The 16,732-nt window shown below is 39.3% G+C and overlaps 2 protein-coding genes across 2 annotated transcripts in view; one reads left to right on the plus strand and one right to left on the minus strand.

The window, feature by feature from the left end:
• Positions 1 to 353: 353 nt before the first annotated feature.
• tbx19 (T-box transcription factor 19) lies at positions 354 to 9,114 on the plus strand. Its single transcript, XM_026933442.3, has 8 exons — positions 354 to 879; positions 2,088 to 2,352; positions 5,080 to 5,214; positions 6,126 to 6,187; positions 6,788 to 6,849; positions 6,950 to 7,144; positions 8,291 to 8,426; positions 8,607 to 9,114. Exons 1-8 carry the CDS (start codon positions 656 to 658, stop codon positions 8,839 to 8,841), a joined length of 1,314 nt encoding a protein of 437 aa, XP_026789243.3. The 5' UTR covers positions 354 to 655; the 3' UTR covers positions 8,842 to 9,114.
• Positions 9,115 to 11,419: 2,305 nt separating this feature from the next.
• LOC113538401 (IQ calmodulin-binding motif-containing protein 1) overlaps positions 11,420 to 16,732 on the minus strand; it is a 9,555-nt gene continuing 4,242 nt past the window's right edge. The window contains exons 8-13 of the mRNA XM_034300798.2: positions 15,814 to 15,941; positions 15,540 to 15,682; positions 15,097 to 15,245; positions 14,130 to 14,261; positions 13,151 to 13,307; positions 11,420 to 12,130 (exon numbers count right to left, since the gene is read on the minus strand). Of these exons, the coding sequence (XP_034156689.2) occupies positions 11,910 to 12,130; positions 13,151 to 13,307; positions 14,130 to 14,261; positions 15,097 to 15,245; positions 15,540 to 15,682; positions 15,814 to 15,941 (930 nt within the window). The 3' untranslated portion in view covers positions 11,420 to 11,909. The remainder of the gene's footprint in view (positions 12,131 to 13,150; positions 13,308 to 14,129; positions 14,262 to 15,096; positions 15,246 to 15,539; positions 15,683 to 15,813; positions 15,942 to 16,732) is intronic.

Below are 16,732 nucleotides of genomic sequence, written 5' to 3' on the forward strand. Positions count from 1 at the left end.
TTGAATCTCGAATACATGGATCATACGAGATTAAACGAGATCTCTAAAAATATCTTCTCATGCCCGTGCAATGTGTGAATATTGACTTGCTTTTAAAGCTAAATCATTCATCCTGCGTGTCCATGAGACGCTCATGAGACCATCTACACGCCAGTCACGTGCCACCTAACATTTAGTCCTTATCAGTTTATAAACTAATTTGTCTGAAATGTTTTGGACTCATACATTTGACTGAAACTGTAACTACTAAATTCTGAGATTAAATATCTAACATAAAGAAGATGTATTATAGCCTATGCACGTGAAAAGGCAAGATTGCACACGTGCATGAATTTCCGACCTAGTTTTGCGACTCGGTCATTTCGCAAGCCGAAGTCTGAAACTCCAAATTAAGGAGTCGCTTAATTAGTCCAGACCCACGTGACTGCGGGGGTCTTAACTCGCGCGCTGTCCTGAGGATATAGGTGGGCTCAGAGTGCATTAGCTCAGGTTAGTAGACAGAATTTCTCATCACCACAGAGGAAAAGTTTGCATCCGAGCTATTAATTATTACTTACTTTTGATTTCCGTCTCGCGCTCACCGTGCCGGCTTTTTCTTCCCCCCGACTTGCAGAGCAGAAGCCTTTTTCCTCAGAGTCGGGAGTCTCGTGCGCTCATGAAGGCGGAAGGCGACGCGGGGAGCAGCGGTGCGGGCGGTGGCGCAGGCGGTGGCGCGTGCTGCGTGAACCGGCTGCTGCGCGCGGTGGAGAGCGAGCTGCGCGCGGGCCGCGAGAAGGGAGACCCCACGGAGAAGCAGCTGCGCGTGAGCCTGGAGGACGCCGAGCTGTGGCGCAAGTTCCGCGAAGTCACCAATGAGATGATCGTCACCAAGAACGGCAGGTGAGAGAGAAAACTGTAAATAAATAAAAAAAATAATAATAATAATGATAAAATAATAATAAAAATGCGTGAAGTGCATTCTCACGTTCCACTCTGAAATCACCGCATGTCCTAACTTTATTATTTTTATATTAAAGTCCTAAAAATGAATGCACAAGTTGATAAAATGCTCTAATAATAATATTCTTTTACGGATGCAATAAATGGAATATTATAGAATAATGCGCACAACTTTAAACAATAAAAACAACAAATAAAAACAATATTTTTTAACAAAACATTAAAAATGAATGCATGCCCTTTCCAAAATTAAAATAAGATTATAAAAGCATTACTTTAGCAAGACTATAGCTATTTGTTTATAACTTCAAGAGCAAAAAAAAAGAGAATTGTTCATTTCTTTATTGTATCATATTTGATGCTCTTTTATCTGATGCCTCTTAAGCCCAAAATAAATATCTTCAAAAAAAGAATAATAATGCAAAGTTGTGCACAGGGTTTTAAGAGAATTTGTTTGAAGAGCTAAATTACAGGCTTTAATTTAATTAATTGATAATATTAAATAATAACAATATTAACACACTATTGCATACAAGATTACTCATTTTCTAAAAATAATTTTAAAAAGCTTTGTTTTCAGAAATGTTAAGCACTTTATGCACTCTGTATGTCCCTGTCTGTCTCTCTCTCTCTCTCTCCCTCTTTCTGTCTCTCTCTCTGGATCTAAATCAATTAAGCTATTTGTTATTGCAGTTATTGGCCTGCTTTATTGGAACGGGCAGTTTAATTTATTTGGATGGGTTTGTTGTTGTATTGTGGAGCTGAAGGGTGTCTTGACCATCTCACTCTGTAGTTACAGGTCACCACTGCAGGTGGGTGTCTTTCCATTTACATGTTTCCCAATAGCCCCACTTAAAGGCATTTTTGTCCAAAAAAACAATCATGCAGGAAAAAAAGTGGGCAAAATGACCAGTTTGCAAAGCTCTCATGAAGTTTATGCATATTACTGTGATTGCCATTTTGTGGATTAGGCACTGAATAGATGAGATGATGTTTTGTGCTTTGTTCGAGTTTTTGGCAAGTGTGTATATTTGTGTTTGTGTGTGACAATAGGAATAATTTTGGTGCTGAATTTGCTGTCCCACACACACGCAAACACACACGCACACACACACACACACACTACATGTCTTCTCTACTTTCCTCAGGAGGATGTTCCCGGTACTGAAGGTGAGCGTGTCTGGCCTGGACCCCAACGCCATGTACTCCTTCCTCCTGGACTTCAGCCCGGCTGATGGTCACCGCTGGAAGTACGTGAACGGCGAGTGGGTTCCCGCTGGCAAACCCGAACCCCACAGTCACAGCTGTGTGTACATCCACCCCGACTCTCCGAACTTTGGCGCCCACTGGATGAAGGCTCCGGTGTCCTTCAGTAAAGTCAAACTGACCAACAAACTCAACGGAGGTGGACAGGTGCTGTAAATCCACATTACTTCTGCTGTCCCTTTCCGTGTCCAGCTCTGTGACGGTCCTAACTTAACTTCATCTCATACTGTAGTCTTTATAGAAAGCTCACACAAACTCCACATGAGAATTTTTAGTCACTTTTAACATTTTTTTTTTGTTAATTATCCACACGTTCACACTTATCAACATTTATATGTTGATTTTTCCCACAAGTAGGGCATGTGCTTTCCCCCCCCCACGTCATTTTTCTCTCCACACGATTCATTTCTTTTCACACATTAATTTTTCACAGGTGATTTTCACACCTTATTAATCTACTTTCACAGGTGACTTTTTTTTCCACATTATTAATTTATTTTCATATTAAGCTTTCACATGTAGGGCCTGAGATTTTATTTTTCCACGTGTGACTTTCTCACATTATGAATTTACTTCCACATATTAATTTTTCCACCTGTCGTTTTCACATATTATTAATTTACCTTCACATATGAATTTTCACATGTAGGTCGTGTAGTTATATTTATCCATATGTGATTTCCACATGTTATTATCCCCATCACATAGCATGTATATATTTATTTTTTACATTCATTTATCACAGGTAGTGAATGTAGTTTTTTTTTTTTGCAAATTATTATTTCAGTTTTACATGTTAATTTATCAGACATGGTTTTACTTTTGCATGTGATCCCACATTGTTCACATGCTGCCATGTGTTTACCTGAGTGCAATTTCAGGTCAGAACATGGTGAAATGTGCGCCTTGATGCACACACATGTGAAATGTAATGTGATTCTTCTCAATGGGGTGTTTCTTTATTTTCGTATACTTATCCCATGTATATTATTTATTTGAGACTTTAAGCCACCCTTGTCTATGTGACATCCTTTTTTTTTTAAACCATTGAAAACATGTAGAAATGTAAAATGTCATGCCTTGCGACTGAAACGATGACATCAAGCCTCTCCAAGTAGAAAGACCAAACAAAGTCTGTACACACTTTGCACAGATACCTGATTTCACGTTGTCTGCCTTGTTCTGTAATCTTAGCCAGACTCTCAGCCATCAGGCTGCTCTTATGTCCATGCAGGAGCTCAGGAGCTTTTAGGAGCCTTGAGCTGCCTCTAATCATCCCGTCTGCTGCTGCGGGGAAATATCAAGTGTGCATTTATACAATTAGTGCTCTCCTCAGCGTCCACTTCACCTATGGAGCCCCTTTGTTCGGCAGGGACTGCATGTAAACAGGAATAAACAGCTCTTAATTGCCACTTTTCCCGTTTAATGCACTTCCTGCGGTTCAGACGGAGCACGCTCTACTTCAGCCAGTCATCGGAGGGCTTTCATTCGAGGTGCTCCAGCACGCTCCATTCGAGTATGACTCCTCTGCAAAATTATCAGTGGTATTAACATGAACTCCCCACCACCAGACCACCACCTCCTCCCAAAATCACCACCACCGCCACCGCCGCCGCCCCATTCTCCTCTCCTCTCGTCTCCTCTCCTCCGCTCCACTCCCTTTCTCCAGCGTTTTTAAATGCAGTGTTGGCAGCGGAGAGGCCGCCGAGAGAGAAACGGCTCTAAATGAAATAATTGCCGTGGTTAGTTGTACATTATGGTAATTACGTGTGTTTTTTCTATGCAAAATAAATTTAGCCATCAGTCCTTTAGATGTGAGGCAAAAAAAAAGAGAAAAACCCACATCATCAGGTGTAGTGGAGAGAAAAGCACACACAAAGCCCTTTCGCTGCCCTGCAGCCGTACCCATGAGTACCTGCCCCTCATGTGAAAGGTGAAGTAAAGCTGTCAATTACAATGAAAAACAGTTTGTCCACCTTGTCGCTGGATATTTTATGTCTATATGCTAGAACATGTTGTGTGTTGTGTGCCCTAGGGTTCATCACAACGTACAACAAAGTCAATACATATACAGTAGATATAGTAATTAAATGTGGACGCTTATACAACAGTTCTCGATTCTGGTTCTGGTCAGGAGATGTTGATTTTTTTTTTTTAATATAACAGCAGCTCTGACACTAGTGCAGCTGCAAGGCAAATCACAGGTTTATATTAATTCATTAATATATTAATTATTTTTTCTATAGTAACAGCTCATTCACACACTTGTACGGTGGACATTCAAATAATCCAAAGTTAATAATAAACAGATTTAAATCAAAGAAAAGTCATTGATATGGGGAAGTTTTCTGTAACAAGGACGATTGTTTAACATTTATGGAAGGAGACTCCATTTTTTTTTTCTTTATTTTTTTCAACACTGTTTCTTGTGAACATGACAAGATTTGTTTTTTTGCCTTATTAACTTCAAGAGAGATAGAGAAATAGAAAAGCCGGGGAAGGAACTACTGTTTGCAGCTGCTCTAACATAAGTGAAGACAGGAACTACGGATGTTCCACAACATTAAGTGTAACTATAAATGGTTTAAAATGAAAACATGACAATGTTTAATACATGCAAAATTGTAATTTGTGGCAAATTACTGTGGTATAAAAAGAATAAAACATTTCAGGGCGTGCTGTTATAGGAAAATAATCAACTTCAGAGTGGTAAGAGAAATCCGCTTCACGTCAGGCTGTATCACACCTTCCCACCTCGCCGATTATTTTCCTATAACAGCACACCCAAGTGTTTTATTCCCTACTTAATTGTCCAATTATCTCATTATTCTCTCTCTCTCTCTCTCTCTCTCTCTCTCACTCTCTGTGGTATAGATCATGTTGAACTCTCTCCATAAGTACAAGCCACAGATCCACATCGTTCGTGTGGGAGGAAACCACAGGATGGTGACCAACATCTCCTTCACTGACACCCAGTTCATCGCTGTAACAGCCTACCAGAATGAGGAAGTCAGTCTATCTATCTATCTATCTATCTATCTATCTATCTATCTACAGCCATGCAAAGGTTTGAATTCTCCCATGGTTTCTGGATGGTGGTAAAAGAAAATGTACCTCTATTTATACAATTTATCTAAAAAAAATCAATTCATTGATTAATTAAGGTGAAAATAAAATACGGGTGTTAAAATTTAGTGAAAAAATAAAAGTCCAAGAAGTTGAAAATAAAATGTTGGCATATCTTGTAAGAAGACAACAAACCTAAAACATAATGTGGGGAAAAAAATCAACAGAAAAATTGTTTGAAAAGACATCTTGTCATAAATGTTAGTTTGTAGGGTATGCAAACTTTTGCACACTATCTATCTCTCTCTATCTAGCTATATATATCTGTCTACAAAATCTATCTATCTATCTACAAAAGTTTGCACCCCCTATGAGAATAGTGGATAGTTTCTGGATAGCGGAAATGAAAAAGTACCTCTATTTTTATAATTTATTTTATTTTAATAATTTTTTTTTCCAACAAGTTGAAATTAAATTAAATGTCCAGCAACAAGATAAAATTCCAAAACTCAAAGCAAAAAAATCAGCAGAAAAACAGACAAAAAAGACATTTTGCTATAAACCTATAAGACTCCAGGCCCAGAATTGTGGACTTAGTTAGAAGGGTATACAAACTTTTGAACTCATCTGTATTTAATGATAACTATCTACAGCTGAAGTGCAAATGTTTACACCCCCCCCCCCCCCCCCCCCAGTATATTTATATGCATATGCATTTTTTGTAATTTGTATACAAAATATTACTTTAGTTTTAAAATTTAGTTTGTAGGGTGTACAAACTTTTGCATTCAGTCATTTCTACCTATCTATCTGGAGTATTTTTATATGAAACATTTTTACCCTGTTTATAACAGATAACCGCCCTGAAGATAAAATATAATCCCTTCGCCAAGGCCTTCCTGGATGCTAAGGAAAGGTAATTTTATTCAACAATTAATTACCAATTTTATTCGATTGTATCTAGCTTTCCCGTATCTGAATTCTCAATCAGTGCACCAATGCGTCGCAATCGTATCATAGCAGGCATTAGCACTAGTCAAGCTAGCATAACTGTGCGAAATCAGCAGTGATTAGCGAGTAATTATTAATCGTTTACGCTGGGAATCGAGTGAGGGTATGAGTAAGGAGCTTGTTGGAGAGGCAGTGTGAAGTGAGGGTGAGACATTTGGAGCATGTATGATGAAGAATGTGTGAGTTGTAACACACCGCTGATCATCAGAAGGCCCCGGCTCTGATTAGCCATGCGCTAACTCACTGATCGTCATCTCTCTATGAAGACAGTGCCCGGATCGGATGATCTTCATGCAAACGTCCCTGAGGGTTTTATTTCTTACTTATAGCAGATAGTATATGAATAGATTGAATTGAGGCTACAATAATACGTTTTTTATTTATTAAAGAATGACACGTTGCATGTTTTGTCCGTGTCTATAAGTAAGTATATGTAATGTTCTGCGAAACAACTTAGTTCCTGTTCCTGGTAGTTCCTGATGTTTAAAGTCTGCTCAATCTGCAGGAGCCACCCCAAGAACTTTCTAGAACCTCCTCCTGAGAATCAACATGTCAGCATACCACACTGTACGTGTTTGAGCTTTTCTTCAAACCCCAACTCTAATTCATTTTCAGTCCAGGATTGGTCCAGGAAGCTTGTCTGACTTTCCTGCCTTTTGGTTTCTAGGTGGTTGGTACATTTCGAACCCAGACTCCTTTTGTTCCTCTGGGAGCAGTAACTTCCCCTACGCAGGCGGTTTGCCTCTGACCCCACATCATGGCTACAAACACTACTCCAGTCTGCATGGCCATCGAGCCACTCCGTACCCACCTCCATATCTGCACCACCATCACCATCATCACCACCGCGGACACAACTCAGGTAAACTCAACAAACTGGACACGGGGCCAGACGAGGTCACATGATGTGATTTGTATAGCGTTTTTTCTGCTGTCTGTTAATCAGAGAAAAATCCCTGCTGCTGATTCGCTTTCACTGCTGAATAAAAAAAACACTTGTGTTTTAGGCATTTTCTTAAAGTAGCACGCTCCGATCAGTCTCACCTTGATTCACAATGATTCGGACGATGCATTTCACTATTACTGAATCTCACAGATATAAAGTGAGGATGCAAAATGAAAATAATATTATCTAATAAATGTGTTTTGGTGCAATAACTGACCAGACATCTGGGCTAAATTATGTTAGCGTTAGCTTTCAGGCTGACTACTGCACTGTACTATACTGTACTATATTTCTCACATGTCATTGTTTCTGTTTCTCTTTGTTCCTTTGCTTATTTTTTCTTTATTTTTATTCTTTTTCTAAATCTTTTTGTTCTCTTTCCATTTTTCTATTTCTTTCTTTCTTTCTCTTTTTCCTTCCCTTTGCTTCCTTTTTTCTCTCTTCCTGCTTTCTGTCTTTGTTCACCCTCTCTTCTATTTCTCTCTTCTTTCCTTCTTTCCCTTTCTCTCTTTCTTCTTTGTCTCTTTGGTTTATTCACCATCTTTCTTTCTTTCTTTCTTTCTCATATAGTGTCCTATTTGTTTCTCTTCATTTTATTCACTCTCTTCACTTCTCGTTATCACGTTTTCTTTCTTTCTTTCTTTTGTTAATTTAGTTTCCCATTTGTGTCTCTTAGTTTCATTCTTTCATTCTTTCTTTCTTTCTTTCTTTTTCTTCCTTGAATCCTTCCCATTTCTTTCCTTTTTCTCTTGTCCTTTTTTTTTCCCTCCTTCTCTTTTTTTTTGCTCACTCTCGTTTCTTTCTTCCCATGTTTCTTGCCTTTCTCTTTCCCCTTTCTTTCTTTCTTTCTTTCTTTCTTTCACTTCTTCTTTATTTTCCCTCATTCTTTTATTTATTCTTTCGTTTTCCTTGCTAGTTTGCAAGGTGTCTTTGTTCTTAGCATATGGCTTCGGGTTCATACCAGCCTTTTTTGTTAGTAGAGGTAGAAATGTACGTCATGTAAATGTTGAGCGTGCAACCCCTCCTCCTCCATGTTGTTTAATTTTCCGGTTCTTTCCGTAGTCTCTCTGTCTGAGGGTCTGAGTCCAGGTGCTCTGCAGGTGTTCTCAGGCCACGAGACCTGGACAGGTGTTTCTCCTCCTGGTCCTGCAGCGATGCTGTCAGTGCCGTCTGGTACGAACTCACCTGGAGTCAGCAGGTCAGAACCGGCGCAGCGCTCAGACAATGACCTTTCACCCTGAGATACAGCAGTAATCACATGTTTACCACCAGGCTGTATCCTGACCTTGCGCCTCATTCAGTGCTCTTGGTGCACCTAATTAGTCTGTTGTCTGTTATTTTCTGTGAAATAATTTAGCTTTTTTCCCCACTTTCTCAGTCAGTACCCCTGCCTGTGGACAGTGAGTGGCTGCGGCGTGACCTCCACTCCTCCAGGAGGCGCCGCAAGCTCCGCCCCGTGCCAGGAGGAGCGGACTGATGCAGGCTCCACCTCCGCGTCACCATGCTCACTCCTGCAAGGCCAAGGACCCACGACTGCAGATGTGTCCGAGCAAGCCAATCATAACAGGGTGGGAGGGGCTAGCTGGTCAGCAGGCTCCACCCATTCCTTTTAATCAGGCTTAATGGAAAAGATCGTGCAACTCAGCACAAGTACATGTGGTTGATCACATGACCTCTCACCAGTTTGGAGTTCCTAATTGCCAAAATATCATGTGTGTATTTGAAGAATACAGTTTATCCATTTCCTGTACATTTCTGTTTTTCTGATGCGCAGCTGTAGGAACTCAACTTTACAGCAATGAGAAGTATTAAAGTTTTCTGTAAATAAATTAAATCCATTCAGATGAATTCATTCAAGTCTGCAGACTTTCTGCATTCTTTTAAGAAACAGGGAGGATGTTAGGATCTTAGGCTCCACCTACAAATATACAGATGTTTTTGAAAAAGTAGTTTTTAAAACAATTCCTGTCCACAGGTTTTTAAAAAAAAGTATTTCTGTTGATATGAAAATGCAAGAATGAGTTGAAAATGCTCATAGGAGCATGAAAGCCCAGTTTGTCATAAACTGTTATAATATGTCATAAACACCTCAAGAATAATGCTAAGAGCGTACACATTGAAAAACAGAGAAATACAGAAAAACACCAACAGGGAAAAAAAGTTCTAAGACAAATACCAAAACATTCTGACCTCACGTCCGTACAAAAACAGTGAAAACAGCTTTGTTTTAGACACAATACAGTTTTTGTGTGGTCAGGAGGCTAAAACGCAGAGAAAGCCTCGAAAGAGTGTTAATGCATTAGAAAATATAAGAGCCAATCAGATTTCAGTATGCAAATGCAGGAGATTCAGAATGTGATTTCTTAATTCTGGCAAAAGTAAAAGCGCTCCTGTGACTTAATCCAACCTCATGAGAAATCTGTTGGAATTGAAATGAAGAAGTCGTAAGATAAGGTACAACTACTAACCCCAAACATATCCCTATCCTTAATCTTAACCTATGTAACCTATCTTTTCATACGAAATACGAATTGGCTTTAAGAGAAACCTTTTCCTGTTGTCTAATGACACTTTGTTTTGTACAACTCCCAAGATTACTGTATGAATAGTGCAAGTCGTTATATATTGAAAATGCTTGCGTTTACTCTTGCTTCATGCTTGTACATACAGCGATGCTGTTATGACTTCTATTTGACGTGTTGCCTCTAATAGCTGACTGAACCAACAATGGACAAAACTCTACAAATATTTATATTTCGTCTCACTTTATCTTTCCTTTAATTAGGGTTGCCAGGTCTGTGTAACATAACCAGTCCAAGGGTCAATAAAATCAGGCCAAAACTCCCTGAAAGTATTGACTAATCTCCAAAATATTTATAAAGTAACCTCTATTTGGCTTCACAAAACATATAATCTATTAATCTATGGTATGCAAAATGCTCAGCATGTTTACCTGGCAACCCTGGCTTCTGTAATCTCTAATGATGTTTGTAGAATGTTGGAGCATTTTACTTAATGTACATTTGAGTGTATAATACATGTGGGGAGGCTTCATGTGATGTCTGTGGCTTATTATTGTAATACTGTAATGCAGCATAATTTTGTCGTTAAGGTACAACACATATAAGCCGGGATGCTCTTTACTCTTACTTTCCTCTATCTAACTCGTCATGGTGCTTGCTAACGTATGTAACTACTGAACAATAAAAGCACGGTTAACTATGAATGAGTCGTGTGCAATTGCATTACATTCATTCGTATGGAAGTTCTGGGACGCTGCAAAGCTCAAACCTGTCCTCCCAAACCACAATTTCTGTGCGCCATTATCAAGGAACGGAGACGCCGACGATAAGAGAAGCATTCGTACATGATAAAATGAAACTTAGCCAGCGATTAGGGCTCTGTGTAATTGCTATTTGGAGTAGTTATCAAATTAAGCCCCATTCTGACGTTCTCTAGCATGGCAGATCTTTAGAAGGCGTAGTGTTCACACATTTATCTCGTACTTTAACCCTTCACACACACACACACACACACACACACACACAGCTGTCACATTTCGCCAAAAAGTAGGTCTTATTTATGCGCTGCTGTAAAACAGTGCATAAAGAGATAATTATACCTCCATCATATTTTTCCTCTCTTGAAAATGTTATTTTAATCACGCGAGTGGAGTGGACCACTCTGTTGTTTTCACATGTGTGTAATGAAATAATGACAGGCGCCCTGTGAATGGGGCTTTGGCATGCGCCTGCAGCACTGTGGGCATCACACACACACACACACACACACTCTTAAGCTTTAGAGAGGTTTGGAGCCAAGGTCCAGGATTCAATTATACACCTGAGATGGCATGAGAGATGTGGCAATAACAGGGGGGGAAATGAATGTGATATCCTCTCTCCTCTCAGACTGTCATTAACGTTACTGAAATCTGTTCGTGCAAAATTATTAAAAGCTAAATTCAAAAACAGGTTGCAAAATGTATTATAGAAAACCATGAAAACCTGCATATTCAAATCCTACCCATGATAACTATCCGTTTATAGTTACATTTAATTTTGTGGAACAATTCCGCAAAACAAGTTAGTTTCTGTTATCACTTAAATTATAGCAGCTATAAATAATCGTTCCCTCACCAGCCTATCTCCTGAAGTTAATAAAACAAACAAACAAAAAAAAAAACACAACTGAAAGTTCAAAATCCTGTGGCGGAAAGATTTACTGACTCTTACAAAGCATTGACACTGGAGACATAAACGTTAAATAAACAGCTTCTTACAGAAAACTCTGCTATTTCAAAGGCGACATTATCTTTGTTAAACACCACGTTTTTAAAATTTATTTAATATTAGCCTTAGATTCTGCGCAACATCCGCCATACAAGTCCCTGTGGATTAGTTGTTACTATTGAAAGAGTATAGAAAAATATTTTACAGAAAATTATTCAACACCTTCTGACCAATGAGATTTAAGAATTCAACAGTGCTGTGGGATACAAAACAATAAATGACTTGGGATTAATAATTCACCGATTTTTGCAAACGAGAATGACAGACTCTTACGTCATAATGTTCCTTTTGCTGGTACAGAATCAAGATCATGGATAAACACTGTATAAGGGATAAAAACAGCCGTGTCAATCCGGTACGTAAAAAAGTAATACAGTTATAAACAGTTGTCACCTGCCGCCCAGATATAAAGACTCAATCTCCACGTCGTAGTCTTTCTGAGAGAGTGACTCCGGACTGGAGAACTCATCTCCCAGCTTCCTCCACCAGGGCAGGTGCATGCTCTGAAGCAAGGCATTGTGGGCTTGCCGGGCACGCATGGCCACCGGAGCTGAGCGGCTCAGGAAGAGGCAGGAGTCTTCGTCACGCATATCTTTTAATGAGGGAGCGTCTGGGAGATGAAGAGAGGGGAAAAAAAAGTCACCAGGGCTAATAACGAGAAACTTTTATTCCATGCAAAGCTAAAGAGTAAAACACTAAGTGCACAAAAAGTAGGAAATTTACATTCTACATTTATTCATTCGCACTTGTGCAGTCACACTTTCCATTCTGGACTCATTCGGAGGAGGGCGTCACCATCACAGGTTTTTTATTTTTTTCCCCCACACAGATGAATTGCAAAATTTTTCTGCAAACGTGAATATGTCCCTTCTGACAGCAGGTAGATCTTTTATTGATCTTATTCATTCATTCATTCATTTACGTATTCTTTTTCAGTAACTACTTTATGCTGGTCAGAGTGGCGATGGAACGGGAACGAGCTGGGAATGCATCCTGGATAGGACGCCAGTCACATCGCACACTCATTCACACGTAGAGGAGCCGATCCACCTACTCGCATGTGTTTGGGAGGTTGGAGGAAACCTGAGAACCCTGAGGAAACCCAGAGAACACACATTTCCACACAGACGGTAACCTAAACTCAGGATCTAACACTGCAACAACATGCTTCCCTAATTAATATTCATTTAATAATTGGCTTTTCAGGTGAAACTGCATGTTCTTATTAAAATAAAAAGTTTATAGTTATATAAAGTTATAGTCACAGTGTCTGAATACCTTCTTTGCTCAGTGGATCATTCTACAAAAAGGTAATTCATCCCCCAATTGACGCTCCTACCACAAATGAGTCCAGGATCCTTTTCTGGATACAGACTCAAGTATTTTCCCAGCCACTTTAAAATGCCTTTAAACTAAAACCAGACTGCTGTGTTGAGGTGGATGCGAGACTGTTTTCTGGACCTGGGTTAAAAAACAGTTTTCACACTTTCATACCAAACAAGCTGAACTCTTGGTGCAAATGGACTTGCAAAATGCAGTTAAGGGAAATGTTATATCTGATTGAAAAAAATGGATTATGTTGCACTCAGATTTTCAGATTAGCATGACTAGTAGTAGACAAAGTCCTTACTTAGCAGGAGCTCCATGTCTGTGTTGATCTGAGCCATGAGAGCTTGCCGGTGCTGCTCCTGAGCCCGATCTGAAGCTCTCGTCATCAGGTGCTGCTGCAGTGCGCTCTGAGCTTTCTCATGGAGTGCTAGAGTACCCTCTGCTGACACCACGGAGGACTGCAAAACACAAGGGACTCACAATGTTTGCACAAAACAAGAGCCGTGACTATGGAGTGTGTGCAACACAAAGGAACGCACTGATCACGTGAAATCGCAGCCTAATAAACATGAGACAAGCGACTGTAAAGGATTTCTGATTACAATCTCATCTAAGATTTCCTCACAGTGTGAATGTCATGCTTTGGATATCTATGCGCCGTAGTGAAATGGACATACGCCTAATCGCAGTTTGTAATCAGATACCGGCTGTTAAAATGTCCACCATGTTAAATGTCCATCATGCTCCTGCGCCGCAGAGGGAATTAACACTTTAAATTAAATTTTCTCTCTTTTTTACTTTAACCAGATTTTAAAAAGCTAGACCATAACTTGTGGTTCAGATACAAGCAAAAGAGAAACATTATTTTTAGTTCAGGAAAGTCTGTAGCTTTCTGAATGATACACAGACGATTTTCACTGCTGCACGTATTTCAAGGCATGTTTCTATGACAACATGCAGCAATGTACTGCATTTACAATACGGCTTTATTGTGCACATCGTGCAGCCATAACTATGAGTGACAAGTAAAGAAAAAGTGATGCAGTGTAGTAGAAAAGAGAATCAGGAACTCATAAGATCTCAAACCTGAATGGAAACATGCCTATCATGATCAAACAGTATTATTTTGGGACAAAACCATATGTAAATGGAAATATGGATTGCACACGCAAATGTAATGGACATACTGCACTATAGAGACATGTTCATAAAGCTGGCAGTGTTTGTGTGTCCAGGTATTCAGATTCAGTGTAATGTTCTACAGTTGTGTGATGACTCACGGGGTGAAGAGAGATGTGGTCTTCTATCTGTCTCTTCAGTTCTGCTCTCCTGCTCTCAGTCAGGCCTTTGGGGCTTTTCCACGATGCTACAAAGTTCCTCTGAGATCGTCGTCGCTTTAGGAACGCCAGAATCTAAACAAACACACACACAAGCAATGCAAGAGCAATAATATGAATTTTAACAACAACAACAACAACAATAATAATAATTGATCATAAATAAATAAATAAATAAATCATCAAAATAAGCAGTGCAAGAGCAAACACAATGAAAGAAGCAGAATGAGTCATGTAATCTAATTGGATTTCATTTTGTATAATAGTAAATGTTTAAAGTTGCACATTTGTGTACCACATTTTAAACCAGAAGGTTCCTTTATATTATAGCAAGTAAACAATTCAAACCAACGCACTGACTATTTATTACACTCTTCTACATCCAGATGCAGTAGATCCAGCTCCACCATTTTTGCGTGATATGATAGAGATTCCTATTTTTGAGGGTTTAGGAGTTTTTTCAATTCTTACACACTCCTTCAATACTCATTATGTGTGCAATAAGCCAGAACATGTCTACAAAAAAAAGACAAGACAGCTGCAGTTGCACAACTGCGTAGTTGTTTGAACTCAGTTGTTTATGTTGTCCATTTAATGTGTTTTAGCAATCACTAACCCCAAGCTGTTTTTTAATACTGATACGTGTGTACTGTATGTATACTGCCTATTATTTCACACTCAATGCTTTAGGAGAGCAATTATTATTAGTCACATACTAGAGAAAAAAAAGATTTGGACTACATAGCTGAAAATCTAACAATTTCAATATCTGTCATTTTACAAAATCAGTGTGCGTATTATCTGAGTTCAGGCTCAGAGTCTCTCTTGTCTTAACTGCAGGTAAGGACTGTGTGTAATGTGTGTATTAAACTGTTTAAAGTGTGTTTGGTTATGTGTGTGTCTCGCTCACTGCTCTCTGCAGAGTCACTGCAGCTTTGTGCTGTCTGAGATGATATCTGTTCTGCTCAAACCGCCGTCTCTCTCTGTGTCCTCTCCACACTCTCTGGATCAGCAGAGCTGCTCTGTTCTCCAGCTCGCCCAGGAACTGCGCCAGGTGCTCTACAACACACACACACACACACACACACACACACAATATCATTATTCTTGACACATACACACAGACATGAGGTTCTTGTGTCACCTGCAGCACATCAGATAATGTTTGTGTGTGTGTCAGAGTTATTACAGTTAATGAACTGCTATTAAATGCAAAGGTCTTTATCTCTAAAATGGTACTTCTAATTTACAATTTCTCTCCAAGAAAAAAAAAACAACAATTTGGGGAAAACCAGTGTTTAGTGGACAACATTTCTCCTGGTAACGGATTAAGTGTGTGATCGTGTGTGTTACCTGCAGGAAGAATCTCCATCAGATGAAGCTGCCGCTGCCGGAACTGCCGAATCGCTCTCTGTCTGCGCAGACGCACTTGATGACGCAGTTCTTCCTCCGCAAGACGTTTCTCTGTCTCTGCCTGCCTCTGGCGTCTCCTCTCTCTGCACACACACACACACACACACATATAAAAATACACATGCAGAACATACAGCTGAATCTCTTATATACTGACTCATTTAAATCTACCACAGTGAAATCTAAGTTTTGTATGAAAACTGAAAGAAGTCACCTGAAGCTCCGCTGTAACACACTCACGGCTCTGGGGAGTTTCTTCAGCCTGCATCGGGTCTGATGAGCTCTCCATGCAGCCTGGATCACACAGGCGGCTCGAACCCTCTCCTCAGACGAGTGCTGAGCCTGATAATAATAATAATAATAATAATAATAATAATAATAATAATAATAATAATGCACAACACTCCTGTACTCCCCATTCTGTACTGTGTGTTAGAGAAGAGGAAATAAGAAGAAGATCATACACATTTTTCACTGAAGATTTATTTTATTTTTTATTTTTATTTTTTTTACAATTAGGTCCCTATTATATGTTTTATTTAGTATTTTAATTTGGGGTTTTTCTTTTTTAAATTAAGAAATCATTTATTCAAAAGGTTGTGGTACTAAGTGAGCTCAGATAACAAACAGTGTCGTTGAAAGTCATCATTTAAAAAAAATAGCTGTTTAAAATAATTTTTAAAAATAGTTTCTAGCTATAAGATGTGTCACTTACGGCCTCCGAGCCACCGGGGGGCACCATATGGATGCACTGGGGCAAATAAGATACCGCTTAGAGCCGCCAAAGTTTCAGAAACAGCACTTTCATCAATATTAACGCTGTTCTTCAGGGAAACGCTGCAGCTACAAAAGACATATTAAAAGCAGCTACAGCTTGAAGCTACAGTTAAAAAGTTTACACCCCCTCTTGGTTTCTGGGTGAAAAAAAATAGCCTCTATTTTATAGTTTATTTACAAAACAGAATTGCGCAGTTACTTAGCGGTTGTGTTGTCCTGTGCTCTAAATATTACAAGTACTCATAAATATTACAAGTACTCATAAGGCAGAAAACAAGTTCTGTTTTCATGCCTTAAGACAGACTTATACCACAGAGCTGTTGAATTCTCGAATCTGATTGGTCAGAAGGTGGTCA

Source organism: Pangasianodon hypophthalmus, chromosome 2 (assembly GCF_027358585.1).
Source record: "Pangasianodon hypophthalmus isolate fPanHyp1 chromosome 2, fPanHyp1.pri, whole genome shotgun sequence".
Lineage (NCBI taxonomy): Eukaryota > Metazoa > Chordata > Actinopteri > Siluriformes > Pangasiidae > Pangasianodon > Pangasianodon hypophthalmus.